General features: G+C 40.0%; 1 protein-coding gene across 21 annotated transcripts in view; it reads right to left on the reverse strand.

Annotated features, from left to right (window-relative positions):
• LTBP1 (latent transforming growth factor beta binding protein 1) overlaps positions 1-23,336 on the reverse strand; it is a 458,228-nt gene that overhangs the window by 301,129 nt on the left and 133,763 nt on the right. For 18 of the 21 annotated variants that reach the window (XM_069583578.1, XM_069583586.1, XM_069583584.1 and 15 more), the window contains one exon: positions 2,113-2,282. In XM_069583578.1, coding sequence (XP_069439679.1) covers positions 2,113-2,282 — 170 coding nt within the window. The remainder of the gene's footprint in view (positions 1-2,112; positions 2,283-23,336) is intronic. The other 3 variants (XM_069583577.1, XM_069583571.1, XM_069583593.1) reach the window with 1 other exon arrangement.

Consider the following 23,336-nt stretch of genomic DNA (forward strand, 5'->3'; position numbering starts at 1 on the left):
GTTGAGCTTTAAGCCAACTTTTTCACTCTCCTCTTTCACTTTCATCAAGAGGCTTTTTAGCTCCTCTTCGCTTTCTGCCATAAGGGTGGTGTCATCTGCATATTTGAGGTTATTGGTATTTCTCTCGGCAGTGATTAAACATTCTGCCTTTTGCCTGGGGGGCAAACCATATACCTACTGAATGGCTGGATATAGGGTAACAATACCTTCAGGTCCTTCTCCTGACACAACTTTTACCTCCTGGATTCTAGTTTTAATCTTCCTACTGTTGTTCTCACTCCATTTTGGTATTTTAGTGTCCTTAATAGTCCTGCCAAGTTATCTGGTTTTAAAACTTTGATTAGCCCTCCAGCTCTCAGTAGAGCTCTGGTCTCCACTGAAAATAGCCACATCTCTCACATGGTCCCTCCTATATACCTGTCTGTTTGATTTAGTTCCTTGGCCTCTTTTTAAACACCAACTTTTGATGGGTTTGAGAGAGAACTCAAGAGTAATCATGATCAGTCTAAATTACTTAAATAGCTCCCCACTATGGAGAAACTACATTTAAAAACATGATCAATGGGACATTTATGGATAGTTCACATTCTCCTAAAATGTAATTTCATCTCCAACATTCTCCTAAAACATAATTTCCCAAAACATAATTCAACAAAGGTTTGAGAGTTTAAAATATACACAAACACACACACACACACACAGAGTGTGAATTTTCCTTTCAGTAATAATCGATAACCAACCCAAACCACAGTCTGGTCTCCAGTCTTAATATCAGAGATTCTCAAAGCATATTTTCTTGACACCTTCGTGAAATTCAGAATTCTTTAATCAGTTTGATAGTAAGTTTTCAAAACCTCCCATTACATTCTAATCTGGAGAGCCTCTACAAAACACAATCTACCTAAAACTCCAAGAAAGTAAGTTGTGTCTCTTTTTGATTTTTTAGATTGAGATTAGAAAAGTATTATATACTCAGGAAGACCTCTACAGAACAAGCTATCAAGCACTGATATCAAAGAATCTTTAAAAACAAGATGGATGCATCTATTATTTTGCAAATATAACTTGGAAGTTATCTTGCCTAAAGGGCAAGGAGATGAACTATACAATTTCTCCATTCTTCCCTCATCATCCCAATAAATCACCTCAAACCATTGCTCTGGGGTCCAGCCTCAACTCAAGAGCACAATTTTCTCAAAAGATGAAAAGTGTAATGCACACACCTTACAGTAGCTACTCTTTTTGTTAACTGACCAATTCTGGGAGGTGGGGGCAGGCCTTGGGAGTCAAGTAGAAACACAGTCTTCTGAAGTGCCAAACAGTAGCAAGAATTCTCTCAGCTCTCCACACTACCCTAGGTGGTGAAAGACCGTCCTTTTCAACCTCACCACTGGCATTCTCTTTCATTGCTTATGGCTCAGGCCATCCGTCAATGTGAGACAGAGCAGGAAGCTGCTGGAAGGCGTGAGCATCCAACTCACCCCTTTGAACGGTCTGCCGCCTCACTGAACATTTTCTCCAGATGCTGCCAGCAGACACTCTGTAATACCTAAACCACAAATCATCCATTCCCCACCCTTTGCGCCAGGGCTCGTCCCTGAACTTCCCCCACAGTGAGATATTAACCACGCTGGCCACTGATACACTAGCTCTTTACAGACTCGATAAAACCTGCCCCACCGTCTAACTGATATAATAAAAACGTGGCCCTCCTAACATAAACACATCCACTGTAGGTGAACCTCGGAGTAACTCAGGACACTGCAGACATCTCACAAGGAACAAAGCCTGGCTAACTCACCAAGGAAAATATTTTATCAATGTAAACACGTCAGCCATACAACTGTACAGAAAATTAGAGTAAGTATCTTATGGAAATGGAACCACCTTGCAGAAACAGATTTACAAGTGGGTCACTCCAGATTTTTCTGCCTTTCCTCTGAAGAAAGCAACTATCTTGCTGTCTGATTGTTTTAGGAACCAGCATGGGTTTTTCAAAAACAAATTCTCGAATTTTCTCTTCTGTGACATACTAAAGCCATCTTCACAGAGCAAAGCGTCTCCAAACCGTGACACTGCAACTTAGAGAGATGACTCATAGGACATACTCACACTGAAAAGGTGCTGCCACGTGATCCTGCCCGAATCTGAAAGGGAACGAACCTTCAGCGGACTGCTCTCCGGAAATCACCTTCTGGGCTGTGAAGTACGTGGGCTTGAGCATGTATTCCTGGGTCTGGCCATGATGTATCATCACGTTCTGCGAAGAAAGCGGTGTCATCCTGCAAAGAAACAAAGGATAAGGAAATTAACAATGAGACTTTTAAAAGTCAACTGAGAACAAAGGAATAAGAAACCGGTTAAACTTGGAAAGAGGCATAAAAATGCCATGCCAGGCTAAATTTTTTCTTCAAAACTGTAGTCATGGCACATAAAGAACTAATCGCTGACCTCCAGCAGAAAGGGGATCCTGTCTGTCTGTCTAGTCAAGAAGGATAAGGACATGCAGGCCATCACTGATGGAGTTTATCAAAGTATTTAAAAAGTACAGCTACCAGGACTTCCTTGGTGGTCCAGTGGCTAAGACTCCGAATTCCCAATGCAGGCGCCTGGGTTAGATCCCTAGTCAGGAATCTAGATTCCATGTGCTTCAACTAAAGATCCCACATGCCTCAACTAAGACCTAGTGCAGCCAAATAAGTAAGTATATATTTATAAATATAATATTTAATATAGCATAGTAAATTAATATAATTTATGTTAAGTATATTATATGTTAAACATATAATGTATATTAAACATAATATTTACTATAACATAATATATAATATACACCATAATTACTAGCCCTTAAGAACAGTAAGAATAACAACTTATGCTACCATTTAGTCCCTAAGACGTGTCTGACTCTTTAGCAACCCCATGGACTATAGCCTGTTAGGGCTGTCCCTGGGATTTCCCAGGCAAGAATATTGGAGGGGGTTGTCATTTTCTTCTCCAATAACAATATATGAAAATCTTATAATTTCATCAATGATGAGTCAAGATCTGAGAATCTCCCTCCCACACCCCACCCCAAGGGGATATATATATATATATATATACACACACATAACTGATTTACTTCATTGAACAGCATAAACTGGCTTCCCAGGTGGCTCAGTGGGGAAGAATCCATCTGTCAGTGCAGCAGACACAGGTTCAATCCCTGAGTTGGGAAGATCCCCTAGAGAAGGAAATGGCAAGCCACTCCAGTATTCTTGCCTGGAAAATCTCATGGACAGAGGAGCCTGGTGGGCCACAATCCATGGGTCATGAAGAGTCAGACACAACTGAGTGACCAAGCAGGAGCAAAGCAGAAACTAACAACACTGTAAAGCAATTATACTCCAATAAAAAAAAAAACCCTCTGAGGACTCCTGAACACAATTACTGTATTTTCACCCCCCCGGGTGAAACTTTTTGTCTTCTATGACAGCTCTCTACTGCTTCATGTACTGTGTACTTTAAGCCTTCATCCAGATTTAATCATTCCATGAGGGACTGAAATCATTCACTAAGACAAACAATGGAAAATATAAAGATATACCAATTAATTCCAGAAAACGCAAACTTGCTATTAAAATTGTTGGGACAGAGCATTTTGACAGCAAACTAAGACTTTGGAAGGAAATCTTCTCTCTAGTGTGGTCTTGAATTTTATCAATTGTGACACGTTAAAGCCATCTGAACTGAATATTTCCAAACTACCTTAAGCTGGGAAAATGGTTGACTGGGTTATAGTCAAACTAGTAAAGTGCCAGGAAAAGCCCAAAGACTGGCCCTAATGAGAGATTATATGAACAAGGCAAAGAAATGACACAACCAGTGAGTATGCATGATAAATCATCAAGCCACCAAAAGCACCCACACAGTGTCTCATCAAAAGCAGTAGCAGAGTCTTGAATAAATCCAGCCCTCTGGATTCATTGCAGTTTGGATGGATGAGCTATTCTGTGAGACAAGGCATCCATGAGACAAAGGAACAAAAGAGGCTGGGATTAAGGGTGCTTCCCTCTTAGCCAGTCAGTGATCTAAGTCTTACTTTCAAACCTATAGTCCCAGGAAAGCCTAGGAAAATACATCTTGTGCCTAGATTTTCCCAGACTTAATGCCATGGAAGGACATTCCCTTTGTCACCAGACAAATGACTTAAGTTACTAAAAGCCTAAGGCTTAACATTGTAAACACTTTTGTTTTGATGATGTAAGTGTTGATTTGAACTTTAAGTATGTTTGACTGGGATGAAGTAGAAAGTGGAACAGCTGGACACATCTGGTAGTGACTGATAAGAACCACAAGGCAACTCCGTTGGTCTTGTCAAAAGGAAAAGTCCTCTTTTTCATCTCAGAGGCAACTCACTCCCCAGCCATGCTGTCAACCTCATCACTATACTGCTGGGACCTGCTGAGAGATGTCTAGGCCTGACTCCCATTCAGAGGAGGACAGCCCAGCATTCCAAGAGACCTTAGAGCTGGAATAACTAACTCCTGCTCTGACCACTGCCAAGGAGACCGTGGGCTCTGCCTTCTAAGGTGAGGTCCTCCCTTTCTCTCCCCTCTGAATCATGGAAGTGAGAGGCAACAATAAATGAGCTGAAAGTACATGTGTGTAGAGGCTGCTTTTCCCTAACATAACAGAAAGGTAATAAACAAATAAGACAGCTACACCAGGTCTAGAACTTGAAACACAAATCTCAGTCACCATTAATCAAAGGAAATGGATAATATTCTGGTAACAGTATTAGATCTTACTACATTATAGCAATCCTGTGAGTGGCAAACACATTGCAAATACGAAACTATATAGAGCTGTGCTTCCTCACCTTCCATCTCCTTCACTTTCCTCCAATGTGAGGACGTAAATAAACACTTGTGCTCACAAAGACACACAGACATATGAACAGACAGGCCATTTCATCTCACAGCCTCATGAAGAACCGGAGCCACAAGAAATGACATCACAAGGGGGCAAGTCAAGGCCACTGTCCACTCAGTCATTCCACTAACAGATAGTAAGTGAAATCACCATTTTACTCTCTCGTCCTCATTTTCTCCTTCATAGCTGGCATCTATCTTTTCCTCTAATTTCACCCTTCATAGTTATTGCCTCTTTGGACCATCTCTTAGCCTTCCAAATATATATATACACACACAGACACATTCAGTTCAGTTGCTCAGTCATGTCCAACTTTTTGCTACCCCATGGACTGCAGCATGCCAGGCTTCCCTGTCCATCACCAACTCACAGAGCTTGCTCAAACTCATGTCCATCTAGTTGGTGATGCCATCCAACCATCTCATCCTCTGCTGTCCCCTTCTCTTCCCACCTTTGATCTTTCCTAGCATCAGTGTGTTTTCAAATGAGTCAGTTCTTCACATCAGATGGCCAAAGTATTGAAGCTAAAGCTTCAGCATCAGTCCTTCCAATGAATACTCAGGATTGATTTCCTTTGGGATGGACTGGTTTGATCTCCTTGCAGTCCAAGGGACTCTCAAGAGTCTTCTCCAACACCACAGTTCAAAAGCATCAATTCTTTGGCTCTCAGCTTTCTTTATAGTTCAACTCTCACATCCATACTTGACTACTGGAAAAAACATAGCTTTGACTAGACAGACCTTTGTTGGCAAAGTATGACCATTGCTTTGGGAAGGAAAAATCTCCTTTCAATTGGGAGTTTTCTCCTCTCTTCCCTCATTTTTACATTGGGAAAAAAAAAAACTCAACAATCACTAATGAAAATTAGATTTCTCATAGCATTATACAAAATTCAAGGGAAAGGCAAAAATGTTTAAAGAAATTAGGTTAAAATGAAAACTAAAGGACCTCTGGTTCAAAATGTATTTGGGGCACCCATATATTTTCCCTTCCTGCAAAAAAAGCCCTAAAAGTTATAGATAAGGAATAAAACAAGAAATCCAGCGTTGACATTTGGCTAGTAATGAATAGGACAGCCACATTCATCACTGAAACACTGAAATACTGTTCTGAGAAACACCTACTGTCCCAAGCCCTCAGTGTTCCTCCTTCCTCAAGACACTGGCCTTCTCAAGATATCAACTCAGGCTCACAAGTAAGAAATTCACATTTGACACAGCTAGAGAGCTTGGGGTCTCGGCTCCAGCATCCTCTCTAATGTGTGGCACAGGTGCTGACCAAAGATATTTAACATGTTTCACATCATTCATTCAACACACAGGAAACATTTCTGCAAACCTGTAAGAGATCAAGGCAGACTGAGAAACGTTGACTGTTACAGCAGGAAGGAAGCTATGCCTAAGTATTTTAACTTCTTTTATCTCAACTGACAGTAAGAAGAACATTTTACATGGCGATCCAGTGCACATTTATACATGTTTTTTAATACAGCTAAGTCAGACACGACTGAGCGACTGAACTGAAGTATTATAAAACAGTATCTATCCTTATGATGCAAATGACACAAATATCCTCTAATTCTTTTAAATGCCCATCTTGAACCACTACATTGATGTCAAGACTTCCTGACTCCTAACAGGTCACAAGGCAGCTTAAAGATGCTGGTCTATAAATCACACCACGGGTACAGGCTCAGAGGAAGCCACCTTCCCGGGAGACCCTGGGCAGGTTCTGGATACTCAAACCAAGTAAAGCACAGGGTGACAAGGAGAAGTAGGCTGAACACTGGTGTCTTCACCAAAAAGGCTACATATGAAAGCAGCCGTTCTCCTCAGCTCAAGCAAAGAAACGGCCAAAGTCGGGCTTCTACCCCCATCAGGGAAAAAGATGAGTCTTCTCTGAAAGAGTGGAACTGTGTGGTATAAACCACAAAATTTACTCCCCCAGAGTAAGGCCTTCTCATTTCGGTGTTTGGAGATCCCCTAGCTTCAAGACTAGTTTCCCATGTTTCTCCATAAAAGGAAGGTTGCCAGGCAACCAGGAGGACAGGGAACTTTAGGAGAATAATCCTAGGAGGGAGAGGGGGAGTTATGAGAATGGAAAACATGACTGAGATGTTGGAGAAACCTAATCCTATATATATGCAATTGGTGGAATGGAAACAGAATCCATACCCACTTGATGCCAGGAACACACTCCTTCAAAAAGCACAGAGGTGTTGGCAATGGACACATACAGAGGGAGCAACCTAAGCACCCTATACTCTGCTTTGCCTTGAGTGGAACACCCAGAGACAATATTGCAAAACACAACTCATGTATCCAACGTAGGTGATACAAATGCACCTTTAGCTGGAGAGGTTGGCAGATTCTGGAAGCGGAAGAGGGGAAGGGAAGGGAAGATTAGGAGAGTCACTGCCCTCATCTTACCGAATGTAGGGTCGTGAGAGAACATTCACAACCTTAAGCGATAAGGATGACAGAAGAGGAAGCAGAGGCTGCAAGAGACAGTGAAACTCTGAAAAGTAAACAACTCTTCTGAGAGGAAGGGTGGGGGGCAAGAGGTGAAATGAGCAAGCTGACTCTTCACCTCCTATGGCAAGTTTTTAGACAACCTCTAAAGGGAATAAATCTGCAACTGGCCAGAGGTCACTTCCAGAAGGAGTAATAGGACTTGAGGATTAAATTAAGGTGGGGAAGAGAAACAAAAGGAAATGGAGCCAAGTGAAGACGAAGGTTTCCAGCCTGGTTGACTGGACAGGTATTTTTGGCTCAAATCCAAGATGAAACACAAAGGCAAAGCAGTCTGCAGAGTCGAGGTGATCAGGAAAAAGGCCCACGTGCAAGGAAGAGAATTATGTTTGTTTGGGAGATAGAAATGTGTAGTGGCTCTCTGGGGAGAAGATACAAAAAGCCTCTGGGTTTAAGAACAGTGATGTTCTAAGAGGAGCCAATTTATTCAAAGGCAGAAAGAAAAACTATGGAACTACCCTCTTGGAGGATAGTCACACTTAGTGGTAGGGGCATAAAGAGAAAATGGGAAGAAAAAAATCAGGAAGAGATAAAAACAAGAGTAACACAGATGCAGGACGACAAGTGAAAGAAAGTTTCTAGGTGGAAAGTAAAGAGAACCACTTGAAAACTCCTGCAAAAAAAGCAGGGAAATAATCAATTAGTAAGAGGCCCCAGGGTTGGGTTGCAGGTCGCCAGTGCCCGCGGCAGTGTTATTTTATCAACAGTAGTGACAGGAGTGAGACTGCATTGGGTCCTACTTGGTAGGTGCTGTACTAGTGACCCTCGAAAAAGGAGAAAAGTAGGCCAGAAGTTAGGGGTACAGCCGGGCATCTGAAGACCTGAATCTGTGGAAACCTCTGTATCTTTGTGAACAGAAGGGAAACAATTACATAAAACTTCTTTCCTTAAAAGAAAGGATTAGTCACACACTGTTTACACTTCTGCCTTCATAGTGGCAATTTTTGGCCTAAGAATGGACTAAATTTTTCCATATTTCCACTAAATCCATTATTTGACCTGTGGAGCGGGTGGGAGGATCTGGCAAAGCCCAAGCCCCTTTCCACTTAAGAGCTGTGGACCTCACAGAAGGGAGCCTCCAACAGGCCATAAAATGTTTCCCCCAGAAGGCGGGTTCTGACAGAAGTGAACTCTTTCCCCTACGGTAAGGCACTCAGGTTTATCATCAGGATGAAAGAAAAAAAAAATTGGGAGAGGAAACTGCTGCCACAGAGAAGTCATCTCCAGTCTTCCAGCGCCTGCTTCTCGTCACAAAATTCATGCTATCATGTGTGCCCTGGGTGTGTTCCAAGCTGCTCAAAAGCATGGGTGAATGCTCTTCAAAGAACAGAAAGCAACAAAGTAAATGAGAAATGTGAGCTATGATTTGATGGAGAAAGGCTCTTTCTGGCAATGTTCAAGGACAATATGCACGTAGAGATGGACAAAGACAAATAAACCTTTAGGAAGAGGTCGCAAGGCAGCTTCTCTCTCTCTCACACACACACATTGCTAAGAGGAGACAAGTGTTTGTTGTCAGCAGCCCCATTCATAGGAAAGTATCCATCCAAACCAAAAAAAAAAAAAAGAGGAGGTAAAAGGCTGCTGATGAGACTAAAAGACTGCACAGACAGCACAGACTTCCAGCAACAGTAAGTGAGGGCCGGAGCATGCCAGAACAAACAGGGCGAAAGGAAAATGAAACAGGCAAACACAGTGGTGAGAACAGGAGGAGAGTGAAGATTACACTGAAAATATCTATGCAGGGAAGAGACTGGGAAAAAGCCTTAGATTTCAGATGAGATGAAAAAGAGATTGAAAAACCACAATGAAAGAAGGTAGATATTGGAGGTGGGGTGGAAAAGACAGGGAAATTAAGGGAACTTTGGGGGTCATGAATAAACACAGTAAATGCAACCAAGTGGAACCAATTTTCTTTTTATTGGTGGTTCTTAACTGGGGGTGATTCTGCCTCTCAACCAAGAGGAGGCATCTGTAATTATCAGGACTGGGAGGTAAGCTGCTTACATCTTATGGGTAGAAGCCTGGGATACTACTAAATATCCAACCATGTACACAGGACAGTCCTTCACAAGAAAGAATTATCTGGCTAGAAATATTAACAGTTCTGAAGCTGAGAAACACTCCTGTAACCATGAGCTATTGTGACAAAAAAGGTATAATGGATACCTGAGAAAAGAGCCTCTGGGGGCAGCGATGAAGCTGTCCACAGAAATGATGTCGTCAGGCACATAATGATCTAATGACATTAGCTGCCTCTGCTGCTAAGTCGCCTTAGTCGTGTCCGACTCTGTGCGACCCCATAGGTGGCAGCCCACCAGGCTCCCCTGTCCCTGGGATTCTCCAGGCAAGAACACTGGAGTGGGTTGCCATTTCCTTCTCCAATGCATGAGAGTGAAAAGTGAAAGTGAAGTCGCTCAGTCATGTCCGACTCTTAGCGACCCTGTGGCCTTCAGGCTACCAGGCTCTTCCATCCATGGGATTTTCCAGGCAAGAGTACTGGAATGGGGTGCCATTGCCTTCTCCTGTGACATTAGATTTGACAGTAAAGAAATGTATAAAAAATATACAGCCTCCTCCTGTGCCTTTTGAAAGCCCCATTAAGACAGGAAGGTGGCCCTATACTCAAGTTGCTGGGGTGGCTTGGGTGTTAGGAATGCTAGAACATCACTGGGGTGGCCAAGAAAAGAGTCGTTTTTATTAGAACACCTCAAAGGAACAGTATAGAGTGTGGCTGGAGAAAACCATTTAATAAACTGCCTGGCATTGGGATGAGGGTGTGCCATGAAGACATGTAACAGCTGGACAGTCACTAAAGTGCTTTCTGAGGGAGGTGAGTCCCATTAACTGTATGGCTTTGGTTAGGCCAAGAAGGTCAGACACATCTAGGGCCAGACACAAATCACCTGGGACAGTGATGAATAAAGCCTCAGTGCTGGAGCACCACCTCTCCAGGCTACCCTCCCCCTCACAGCCCTCACACTCTCCACTGCAGCCGTTCGTCTGACCGCACATGCCGCATGCTGGCCTGTTCCGTGTCCTAGAACAGCCCTGGTTAGGAGAGTCTTCAGGACCTGACTGCTACATGAGAACCTTCAAGGAATTTTCCAACCCTCTCATCCCAAGTTCCTAGAGGAGAGGAGACATAATAACAAAGAGCTGTAACGAAGAGACTCCAAGAAGCAGAGTGAGCAAGGTCTCCTCTTAGGATGCTTAATAATCATAACACTTGGGAGACTTTTAAAAAAATGAAGTGGTAAATCAATTATTCTCCAATTTTAAAAAATTTAATGAAATGAACTGCAATTAAGTGCTTAAAAAATAGAAATGGCCTAGATTCAATGATACATCAGAGGTTGTCGGACTGGATAAAAGGACCCAGTTCTTGGACATACTGCTTACAACAATTCCATTTTAAATATAAAGACTCAAATGGATTAAAAACAAAAGGATGAAAAAGAGAGGCAACACGTTAACGTGAATCAGGAAAAAAAAAAAAAAAGTGCAGTGGCAATGTTAGTAACAGCCAAAGTAGATTTCAGAGCAAAGAATATTTTCAAGGATAAAAAGCATTTCATAAAGATAAGGGTCAATTCATCAAGAGGACACAAGAATCCTAAACAGTTGTGAACCTGATAACAGAGCTTCAAAATATGCAAAGCAAAAACTTTAAAAAGGTCATGAGAAACAGATAAAACTTTTAGTGATAATTGTGGATTCACTACCTTTCAATTGACAGAACAGCAGCTCTACCAACTAGCTTAACCCAACTGACTTTCACAAACCAAACTTCAAAATAACCAATGGATCAAAGACAAAATCAAAAAGGAAATAAAAATTATTTTGAACTGAATGAAAACAAAAACACAAGCTATCCAAATTTATGGGATGCTGCTAAACCACTATACTAAGGAGTAAATTTGTACTAAATATCTACAGTACGAGAGAGGTCTCAAATCAATGACCTTAACTTCCAAATAAAGAAATCAGCAAAAATGAAAGTAAAACCCCAAATAAAAAGAAATGAAATAAAAATCCGAGCATAAATCAATGAAATTGGGTACAAGGAGTCAATAAAAGCTGTTTGAGAAGATCAGTAAAACTGACAAATCGCTGACTAGATTGATAAACAAAAAGAGAAGACAAGTTACCAATATTAGAAATGAGAGAGAAGGTCAAAAGATCTAATGAAGCAATCTGAAGAAGCCTCCATTAGCCAAAGAATAACTGGAATGGATTGAATTATTTGAAATATGTTTAAACGTATCCATGCATTAAAAAAAAAACTAAGTCACCACTGTAAGATGTCAATCAACTCATTTGAAAACTGGTCAACAACTAGCATTATACCTTCACGTGATGGTTAATTTTATGTTTCAACTTGGAGGGTATTTTCGGATGTAACTAACATTTATCTTGGTGGACTCTGAGTAAGCAGATTGCCCTCCATCATGTGGGTGAACCTCATATGATGAGCTGAATGTCTGAACAGAACAAAAAGACCAGCCTTTCCAACTAAGAAGGAATTCTGAAGCAGACTACATTCTAACTTTACCTGCATCGTTGTTCTCCTGGGTCTCTGTCAGCCCTCACTTCAAATCTGGACTTGCCAGCCTCCAAAACAACAGGAACCAATTTCTTAAAATAACCTCATTATATATAGTATATACACACATGCACACACACCCCCTCATATATGCACATATGCAATTGGTTTTGTTCCTCTGAAGAAACTCAATACTTTTACTTGCTACTTTTTTTTTTTTCACTTTTACCTCGCTACTTTTACTATACAAACTGAACGTCAAGCAAACAACTTGAGGAAAAGAAAGCTGGTTTGCAAAGTTTTTCTAGCAGAAAAAGGACAGAATTAAAACACCATATTTGCTACCCCTACGGAAATATGTGACATCACAAAAAGAGATAACATGCCCCTTGATGGAAGAGCACGTTGCCATTTAGGAAGTAATCCTACCAAAAATCAAACCTGAATGTTATCAAGCCCCTAGACCTACACAACACTTACAGCAAATTCAAGGGGCAGGATACATGTTAATTTCCCAGCATCACAGTCAGCAAAATCACAGTTCAATGAAGAGATTTCAAGGACATAGAGAAGGAAGAGGGACTCACAGATCAAAATATGTAAGACACATAGCCTGTCATCACAATGAACATTTTTTTAATTCCAATCTAAACTAATTCGCCATTAAAAAAAAAAAAAAAACTTATGAAACACTAAGAATCTACCTGGACTCTTAATGATAATTTTTATTGATTATCTTTTGGTGGGATAAAGGTTTAGGGGGGATGTGTTAACAGCCCTATCTTTTACAAATATATGCTAAAAATATTTACAGATTGACTTCAAATAATCAGGGAGAAGAAGAAAAGCAGGCAGAGTACAGAAGAACACAACCAGCTCTGAACTGATAAAATAGCCCTTTGAGGTTTCATTGTTTTCTCTTGTTTCTCTGTGTTTAAACCATTCTCAAAGAGTTTACAAAATACAAGTCTATGAAATTATCTTCTCTAATTTTTTAAACCTGTATCAAATGAGATCATCTATTTATAAGTACTTTGAAAAGGCGGGGAAATCAATAAAACTGGAAGAAAAAAGTTTAAAAGCTGAAAACATTACTTATGTGTTAGGTAGCAATATTACCTAGTATTTACAAAAAGAAACAAACAGAGAAAGGAAAAAAAAAAGACAAAGAGTTCCAACAATGTTCATCCCCACTTTTCTTCTAAGTATCAAAGCTACACACTAATAAGGCAGATATCCTATCCACAGTGGATGAGGTAACTGTTCAAAACCTCCAAAAAGCACAGATGACTATACTTATTCAGTTCAAGGTTTTGATGATTTATTTAGCAAGTCACCATGGAAGGAAATATTGTTAATAACCAAAATCCTTAGTTTTGTCAAAAATAAGCTGCTACATTTGGTTACTTGGGACTGAGCACCCCCTGAACACAAATTTAAAAGCAATTACAGCCATGTCCTATTTATCCAAACTAAGAGAGGCCAGAGTAAATCTAACTAAATATAATCCAAGAAAAATGCAAAATGTAAACAATAATTAAGGACTTCTATGCTACTGAGGAAGTGTCAACTGCACAGCTTTTTCATCAAATTCGAGGAACCAAATTCTAACTCTACCACCTGCCAAGGGAAGGAAGGGAAGAATTATCTCAATTTTCTCACTGCAATCTAAGGAGGATGATACCTAACTCACAAAGTGAAAGACAACATGAAATGGAATTCTTTATAAATGTAGGAAAATACCCAGCACAATACTTGATGCACACCCAAGGGTGTCAGATTTCTTTCACTCCCCTACACCAGCAAGGACAACAAAATACTACTGGATTTCACCACTCATAAAATTCATATTCGGAGACTGCTCAAACGAATAGTTAAAAGCAGTATTTATTTCAAAAAACAGTTTATTAAAAAATTAGATGTCCATCAGCAGATGAATGGACAAGAAAGCTGTGGTACATATACACAATGGAGTATTACTCAGCCATTAAAAAGAATACATTTGAATCAGTTCTAATGAGGTGGATGAAACTGGAGCCGATTACACAGAGTGAAGTAAGCCAGAAAGAAAAACACCAATACAGTATACTAACACATATATATGGAATTTAGAAAGATGGGAATGATAGCCCTGTATGTGAGACAGCAAAAGAGACAGATGTATAGAACAGTCTTTTGGACTCTGCAGGAGAGGGAGAGGGTGGGATGATTTGGGAGAATGGCATTGAAGCATGTATAATATCATATGTGAAAAGAATGGCCAGTCCAGGTTTGATGCAGGATACAGGATGCTTGGGGCTGGTGCACCGGGATGACCCAGAGGGATGGTATGGGGAGGGAGGAGGGAGGGGGGTTCAGGATTGGGAACACATGTACACCCATGGCAGATTCATGCTGATGTATGGCAAAACCAATACAGTATTGTCAAGTAATTAGCCTCCAATTAAAATAGATAAATAAAACTCTGGTTACATGTAAATATTGAGTTTGGAATTTACAGTCCCATTCAGCACCCCTGAGGTCAGTTATCTGTACAGTTACACCTACAACTAAGAGACCTCCACCAGTTTCCAATACAGTGAAGGAACCCAGCACCACAGCCACTCCGGGATATAGTTTGGCAGTTCCTCAAAAAGCTACAGCCAGACTCATCAGACGGTCCAGCAATTCCACTCCTGGGTACATGCCCAAAACAAACTGAAACCAGAGACTCAAACACATACTTACACACCAATGTTCACTGCAGCACCGTTCATAATAGGCAAAAGGCAGAAACAACCCAAAAGAATGTCCCTTGACAGAAAAATAAACAAAATGTGAGATACACACAATGAAATATTACTCAACCATAAAAAAGTATGAAGTTCTGATACATGCTATAGCCTAGAAGAACCTGGAAAACATAATGTGAAGTGAAATGAGTCAAATACAAAAGGACAAATTCTGTCTGATTCCACTTAAATGAGGTTCATAGAATAGGCAAACGTAGAGAGACAATGGTAGAACAGAGGTTACCGAAAAACTGTGGGAGGGAGGTGGAGCTGTATAATTTAATAGGTAGAGAGCTTCTGTTTTCAGTGATGAAAGTTTTAGAAGAACAGAGATGCTGGCTGCACAACAACATGAGTGTAATTAAGGCCAATGACTTGCATACTTAGAAAGGTTAAAAATGGCCAATTTAGTTATATTTACCACAATTTTTTAAAAAACTATGTAAAAAAAGACTCCAGATTTCTTACAAACAAACCCAAAAATAAAAAATAAATTTTAAAAATTAAAAAACAGTTCAAGAGGTAAGAAAAAGGCAGGTTTCTTATGCTCCATATTCCCCATCCTTCAGTATTTCTAGACAATAAAAATGTAAGTCTTGTTCATCTCGGTCAATTCCGAATGTTTTCATCTCCTTTCAGCCTGCTGCTTAAGATGTAATTCACAGTAATAATCAGGTATATGCATCTAATCCCCCACGTTATCACTTCAATTTTTTTTCCCCTCCTGCTTTACTCTGGTAGCTACACTTTGGTAGCTGCTCCATACACCGCATGATGAGATTTCAGCCTCAGCTGCCATAATGTTACGTTCTCCAGTGACCCACGTCTTACAACACTGCAAGGAATTAAAGTCTGGTGGGCCAGATGTGGAAAATAAATATCCACTTGTCTGGAAAGCCTTTCAGACCTAACTTTGCTCATTCTCCAAATTCTTCTCCCACAGCATTGTTAGAGCTCTTGTATCTACATGAATTTGAGTTGGCTCTCCAACATGGATCCCAGTGGCAGCTACAAGAGACATTCACGGCTTAAGGGTTGGGATGTTAACACTACACACTCCCTTCACGTTACCTGTAAACCTGGAAGAATGAAAACAATCGTGGGAACATGTCAAACAAGCTGTTCTTCCACAATCTTTCCACTTCCTAGCCAGAACCTTCCTTATACTGAGCTCTGAGACAGGCATCTGGAGAGTCAAAGATGGATATAATGGAACAAAGATACAAGTGCTCATTCCTCCAGGACATGGCATCCACAGCACTCAAGATGGAGAAAGGAAAAACACTGGATCAGATTTTGGAAATTCAAATTATTCTTCTGCCTGTGCCACTGAATCTCTGAGAGCCATGGATTAAATTCCTCTAAGTCTGTTCCCTCATTTATAAGGTGTAAAGCTCTGAGACGACCTCAAAGTTCCTCAGCTCTGAAACTCACTTATAAGCACATCAAGAACTGTAGCTGCAAGACTGTTCTCTGGTCATATCAACAAATATTTCATATGGGAAACCACTTTTAATGCAGTATACATATAAATATCTCTTCAAAGGGGGAAGACAGTCTCTCAGGGCTTTATTCCCACATTCAAGTTAAATAAAATAAAAAGGGGAAAGTTTTTTTTTTTTATTTTTAAGGTGAATGCAATAAACTCTGTTTTTCCCAAATGGCCTTGCTTTTTTTTCTATTACAATTGCTGCTAAACTAGGTCACCTAAGTAATAAATATTGAAAGCATTTAACCAAATTCAAACATCTGTTCCATTCCTCTTTCGGAGTCTGATCCAGCTGAAATAAAATATCCACTGCCCTACAGGACCTGCAAGATCCACACTGCTGGAAATGATGTTTTCCTACAGCCAATATCACCTAGTGAAAAAACACAGCCCATTTCAAGAAGTCTGAAGCAAAAGGAGGACAAAACTATAGGAGAGGCAGCAAAATGCAATCAAGTAAATATTGCCCTGTTGGATGTTCCCATAGTAGGGCAACAGGCTCATAACAAGCCTTGGTTGGGTATGTGCCCAAGTTAAGCCCCTGCACAGCAGGCTGATCCAGAAAACATGGTAAAAAGCCATGCCACCTCGGCTCCTGTATACATTAGGAGAACTTTGCTCTCACAGCAGCTGCCATATTTTGCACTGGAATTTCTAAGCAGATAATTCAGATTTAACTTTGGGAAAAATGATGTTGACCTTAGAAAACAGAAATTGGCTTGTGTATAAAGAGACATCATAAATAACGTCAATAATTATATACGAGATCAGAAAAGGTACCTGCAATGCACAGAGAAATAAGGGAATGAGATGCCAAGGTCTCTTATAAATTAATAGTACAGCAAATGGTAAATCAACAGGAACAAAAGCCAGTAAGAAAATGGACAAAGGACATGAACATGGAATTCCCTGAAGAGAAAATTCGGAAGACTGATTAGATGCCCGGCCTCACCAGTAATGCAAACTTAAAACTGTATTTTGCACCCACTCTGCAAAGACTCTTTCAAATCACCAAAATGTGAGAGGGAAAAATGGAACTATGGCTGACATGGACACAAAATGGGAGAAGACTACTCCTCTGGCATCACTGGTGGAAATATGAGTTCTAAGACTTTGGAGGTCAATCTAGAAAAACAAGTTCAAGATATCCAATGACCTAATAATCGCATCCTTTATACTTAAAAAAAAATCCCAACACATAAGGATACATAAACTTAACACATTTACTGAATCATTGTTTACAACAGCAAAAAAAAAGTAAGCATACTGAAAATAAGCTGAATGGCCAATAGAAGAATAGTTCAATAAGTCACCACATTTACAACATGGAACATTATGTAACCACTAAAAATGAGTTTTACCTATGTTGGAGGATTTTCTACAACCTATTTTAAGTTTTAAAATCAAGATGCAGAAACATTCATATACTATGTCCTTATTTATAAAGCAATAAAGAGCTTCATAAATGACTATATATGGATATGGGAAACATAGCGTAGCTTATTCACTAGATTATTAGGTTATCCATGAAGGGGTGTAGTATGGTTCAGGTCAGGAGGAATAATAGTAAAGCTGAAAAACAAGATTGAATTTTACAGCTGTACATAATTTTTAAAGACATGACACTCCAGTTGTATAAAATTCTGTATATACTCCATAAATAGAAATATAGACAGATAAGCAAAAACAAGTAATTCCAAGTACATCCCAGTATACTGTATTCTCATTGCAGAGGTCTTCAAACTAGACACCATCTCAAAAGATACAAAACATAACACTGTGATCCAACAGTATTAGAACTTTTATACTTTTGTTTCTTTGTACGTTTCTTCCTTTTTATCTCCTGTTTAAACTGTTTTATAACAGCATAATGTATTAGCTCAATAGTTCATGGGCTACATATGTAGGGTATATACTAAGACATTTTTGTTGATACCAGTTGGGCAATCTAAAAGTTTGGAGACTATGTTGGATACATTTGAGCAAGATACTTTTTCACACCAAAACTCCTTCAGGAAAGGTTTAATCACCTAGACACCTATGGACACACCAAAACTCCTTCAGGAAAGGTTTAATCACCTAGTCACCTATGGATTCTGTCGGGGATCTAATTCTAGATCATCCAGATTCTGGCCACTGTTTCTACTAAGAGGGAGTTATCAGCGGCTTCCTCTTCCCCTTCCTCCTCACTTCTTTCCTCCATCCCTACCCCATCTACCCTTTCAGAGTTACTGTAAGAGAAGGATCTCTCAGAACATACAGAAAATAATTTTGTAAAAATTTTATTTGTCTCTGCAACTGTCAATACTTCTGGTCCTGTCAATACGTGGTTGATCTACACCCCTACCACCATTACTTCCTTTTCTCTCACAATCTGATTCTCCCATTATCTAGGTTCTTCCTCCCAAACAATCCTGTGACAATTTAACAAATGACCTACATACTTTTTTAAATACTAAAAGCTACAAAACACCATAAAATTCTTGTTTTTCTTGCAAGATGGTTTCACAGATCTCACTAGGCTTAAGATTCCTACAGCACTCGTAATATATATTACAATGTAAGAATTTTTTATCTACTTATGTTATAAAACCCCACACTACTATGCTCAGCTCCATCTGGTGTCATTTCCCTTGAGCCTGAAGAACTTCCCTCAGAATTTCCTGTTGGACAGATCAACAACAAATTGTCTCCATTTTCATTTCTCTGAAAATATTTTTTATTTCACCTTTGTTTTTGAAGGATTTCTCTTTGGACATAAAATGTCAAATAGATTCTCGTTTCTTTAGCACTTTAAAACCCACCGCCTTGCAACTGCCTTCCTTTTTCCCAATGAGACGTGAGCCATCATTTGTATCACCGTTCTACTGTATGTAATTCATCTTCTCACACTGGCTGCTTTCAACATTCTTTGATTTTCAGCTGTTTTCTAGGAAGTGTCTAGGTGTGGTTTTCTTTGTATTCCTCTTGAGGTTTGCTGAGCAGCTTTCATCTTTGTTTCTCACCTAATCTGGGAAACGGTCAGCCATTATCTTTTCAAATATTTTCTCATCACATCCTCTTATCTTAGGAGGTTACAATTACATATGTACTATTTGATATTATCCCAACAGCTGATATTAGGATAGTATCTGTTAGGAGAGCAGCACCAAGACACTTTTCCATTTTTCTTGAATCATTTCTCTTTGTTCAAGATAGAATGACTAAACTTGAAGAGAGTTGATTGAAATTATCTTACTTCCAGGCTTCCTTGGTGGCTCAGATGGTAAAGAATGAGCCTGCCATGCAGGAGACCTGGGTTCCATCTCTGTGTTGGGAAGATCCCCTGGAGAAGGGAATGGAAGCTCACTCCAGTATACTTGCCTGGGAAATTCCATGGACAGAGGAGCCTGGTGGGCTACAGTCCATAGGATAGCAAAGAGTTGGTCATGCCTGAGCAAGTTACACACAGGTATCTTATTTCCTCTTGAGTTTTCTGTTTTTCTATTAAAATTCACCAATACAGTATACTAACGCATATATATGGAATTTAGAAAGATGGGAACAATAACCCAGTATGCGAGACAGCAAAAGAGACACAGATGTATAGAATAGTCTTATGGACTCTGTGGGAGAGGGCAAGGGTGGGATGATTGGGGAGAATGGCATTGAAACATGTATAATATTATATGTGAAACGAATCGCCAGTCCAGGTTCAATGCATGATACTGGATGCTCGGGGCTGGTGCACTGGGATGACCCAGAGGGATGGGATGGGGAGGGAGGTGGGAGGGGGTTCAGGATGGGAAACACGTGTGCACCTGTGGCAAATTCATGTTGATGTATGGCAAAACCAATACAATATTGTAAAGTAAAAAATAAAAAATAAAGTTCCCCATCTATGGTTGCATTGTGACCATATTTTAAGTCTACAGTATTTATAATAGCTGCTTTTAAAGTTCTTGTGCATTAAATTCCAGTATCTTAGTCATCTTGGGGTTGTTTTATAGTGACCGTTTCTTCTCTTGACTATGAGCCATTTCCCTTTTTTTCACGTGATTGGTATTATGGCAAGAGCATTATGAATATTATATTGCAGAGACTATCTTTTGCTAAAAAATAATGATCAGACAGTTATGTGGCTAGAATCAAACTCTAAATTCTGTCTCCCTATGGTGTACGGTGACTGGAACTACTTGATTCTTTCAGCTTTCCAGCTGTTTTTTTTCACTGGGAACTTTAGTCTTTCCATGAGTCAGTCAAGAATTTAGAGAGAATTTATGGACAGAAGTTGGGGTTTCCTCTGCTGTGACTTTCTCCTTTCCTGGATGTGTCTCCTCACACACTCTTTCCAGTCACTCTGCAGCCACAAGTATCATTTATCTCCTAATTTCTCCCGCCAGTAACTGTCATTTTTTGCTCCATGTCTAGCCATCCCACTGTGCACAAACCGGAGAATGCCGACAGGCAAGACAGCATATGAGCATTCACTTCACCCAGTGCAATTCACATCTTTCAAGAATCAGCTTCCCTCTGATTTCTGTCAGCTACCAGTTGCTCTTCACTGGCTTCAAATAATGGATTTTATATCTGGTCCCCAGTTTATAACTGTTATCTGCATCAAGGTTCATCCAATAAAAGCATGGTGCTATTGGCATCGCCAAAATAAGAACGCTCCCACAGCAATATTTTAGAAATGTAGTTTTCTTTCATTTCATTTAATATTCTTATATCCTTAAAGACGAGACAGCAAAATTTGGTTACACTAAGCAAAAAACAGTATAAATTTGGAAATGATCACATCTTAATTTACATGTTTACATTTGGTAATGAAATTTTTTTAAGTAGGGAAAATATGTTCTCTTTAGAGAAACAGGGTCCACCCCACATTTGGAAGATAGCATTACATCGTACGTTAGCTCGGAAAACCATGAGGTTTATCATCATGTGCTATGCAACTCATGACACGTAACTGCCAAGGCCAGAAGATTCATCACAGTTTTGGCAACTAGGGAATTTGTAAGATCTAACTCACTGAGCAATGAAACAGCATCATTAGGTGATACACACTGAGCATGGCAAATCAATTAGAATAGAGGCTTTATAGAATTCCCCAGACGTACTCTGTAATTCGGGCTTCCCTTGTGGCTCAGCTGGTAAAGAATCCGCCTGCACCGCGGGAGACCTGGCTTAGATCCCTGGGTTGGGAAGATCCCCTGGAGAAGGGAAAGGCCACCCACTCCAGTATTCTGGCCTGGTGAATTCTATGGACTGTATAGTCCATGGGGTCACAAAGAGTTGGACACGACTGAGCGACTTTCACGTACACTCTGTAATTCACAGGATAAAGATCTTGTAATCTATATTCTGCAGGGAGACCAGTTACACCTCCATTGATGAAAAGCAGGGTTCAGACAACTAAGAGATTTGGACATCATTTAGTCCAATCACATCCCCTCTCAGATGGGGAAACTGAGCGCCAGAGGAATTCAGCAACTTATTCAAGACCAAAACATTAAGGAACTGTCCACAATGGCAGAAATAAGACTGGAGCCAACTTCTTGCTCCTGTATTTCACACTATTTCTCCTAGATGCAGAGGGGAAAAAATTAAATATAAAAGCTAAAAAATAGACAAAAATATTAAGGAAACAAAAACACTATATTTCTCCCCCTCACTGTTTCGCAAGATTGGGCATTTAACCTTCTTTTGTCTTTAAAGACTAAAGACAGCAAAATAAAATTATTCCAAAAGAGAAGTCTTACAAAATAACAAAAGATATTGCAAACAGTTCACAAATATGAACAACTATAAGAGCTTCACTGAAAGTTGCTTATCATGAACTTACTTTACTAACCTGCTACCTTTTACTGACAGAAACCATTTGTTGTTCCCTGTTGCTTCCCTGGTGGCTCAGATGTAAAAAATATGACTGCAATGCAGGAAACCTGGGTTTGACCTCTGGATTGCGAAGATCCCCTAGAAAAGAAAATGGCTACCCACTCCCGTATCCTTGCCTGGAGAATCCCATGGACAGAGGAGCCTGACGGTCCATGGGGTTGCAAAGAGTCGGATACGACTGAGCGACTAACATATGTCCTGTTAAAATCTATTTTCAGGTGATTCAGTTCCCATAGGGGACCCAGAAGATACTGAGTTCTAATTTGTTGAAGTGTTGAAGATAGAATTAATAACTTTCTCGTTTCTGTGAAATATTTCATAAACACCAAGGCAAGCCCATGAGTTCATCATTATCATTACTTGTACCTGATAATACTATAGTGCATAGAAACACTCTGCAAGGAATTCAATTAGCTGATTTCTGATAGTTAACTTCAGTTACCATTTCTCAACAAGAATAACTGCATTTTTAAACCAAAAAAAAAAAAAGATGTAACCTTTGTGTGTATATACATTATACCAGTTGCCTAGGTTCTAAAGAATGAAATCAAGAGAACAATTTGGAAACATTTACGCTGGCAAACACAGAGCTCACTAAGGTAAAACATTAAAAAAAAAAAAATATTCTGAGCAGGCCTATCTCAGCTGCCAAAAATTTAAAAAAAAAAAAAAAATCCAAGAAACTGTTTCAAAATGCCTGTATTGTTCTAACTGCTTCCCCTACCCCACCTCCCAAGTGTTTCCACCAGGCAGTAAATAAAACTCCATCAGAGTCTGAGGGCAACAGGCTATCTGACCGACTCAGGGGGAGCACAGGGGCACAAGAGCAAGGAGGGGGACAAAGGGGCAAGCCAAGAACGTTTGCATTTAACCATCTTAACTGCTGTAAACCAAATATTTGATTTTGCTCACTTATTTCCCTTCAAAAATACATGCAAGTGAAACAAAGGTTTGATTCAAATGTACGAGGGATTGGTTAGAATGTTATGAATAAAATGCTCGTCTGTTGAAAGGTGTGTTCCACTTTAGAGAAAGTCTGCAGGAGTGCGCGCTGTGGGTACCACACAGCCTCTCATGCTGGGAGATGCCCGTGAGGTGGTCTCTCCCTCCGATGCCTTTGGTTTCTTACCTCCCATCTAAGACAGGCATGAAAGTACATATATAAAATTCTAAGTGACTGAAAATTTCCCTGTGATTGGAAG

The sequence above is a fragment of the Ovis canadensis genome, chromosome 3 (assembly GCF_042477335.2).
Source record: "Ovis canadensis isolate MfBH-ARS-UI-01 breed Bighorn chromosome 3, ARS-UI_OviCan_v2, whole genome shotgun sequence".
Lineage (NCBI taxonomy): Eukaryota > Metazoa > Chordata > Mammalia > Artiodactyla > Bovidae > Ovis > Ovis canadensis.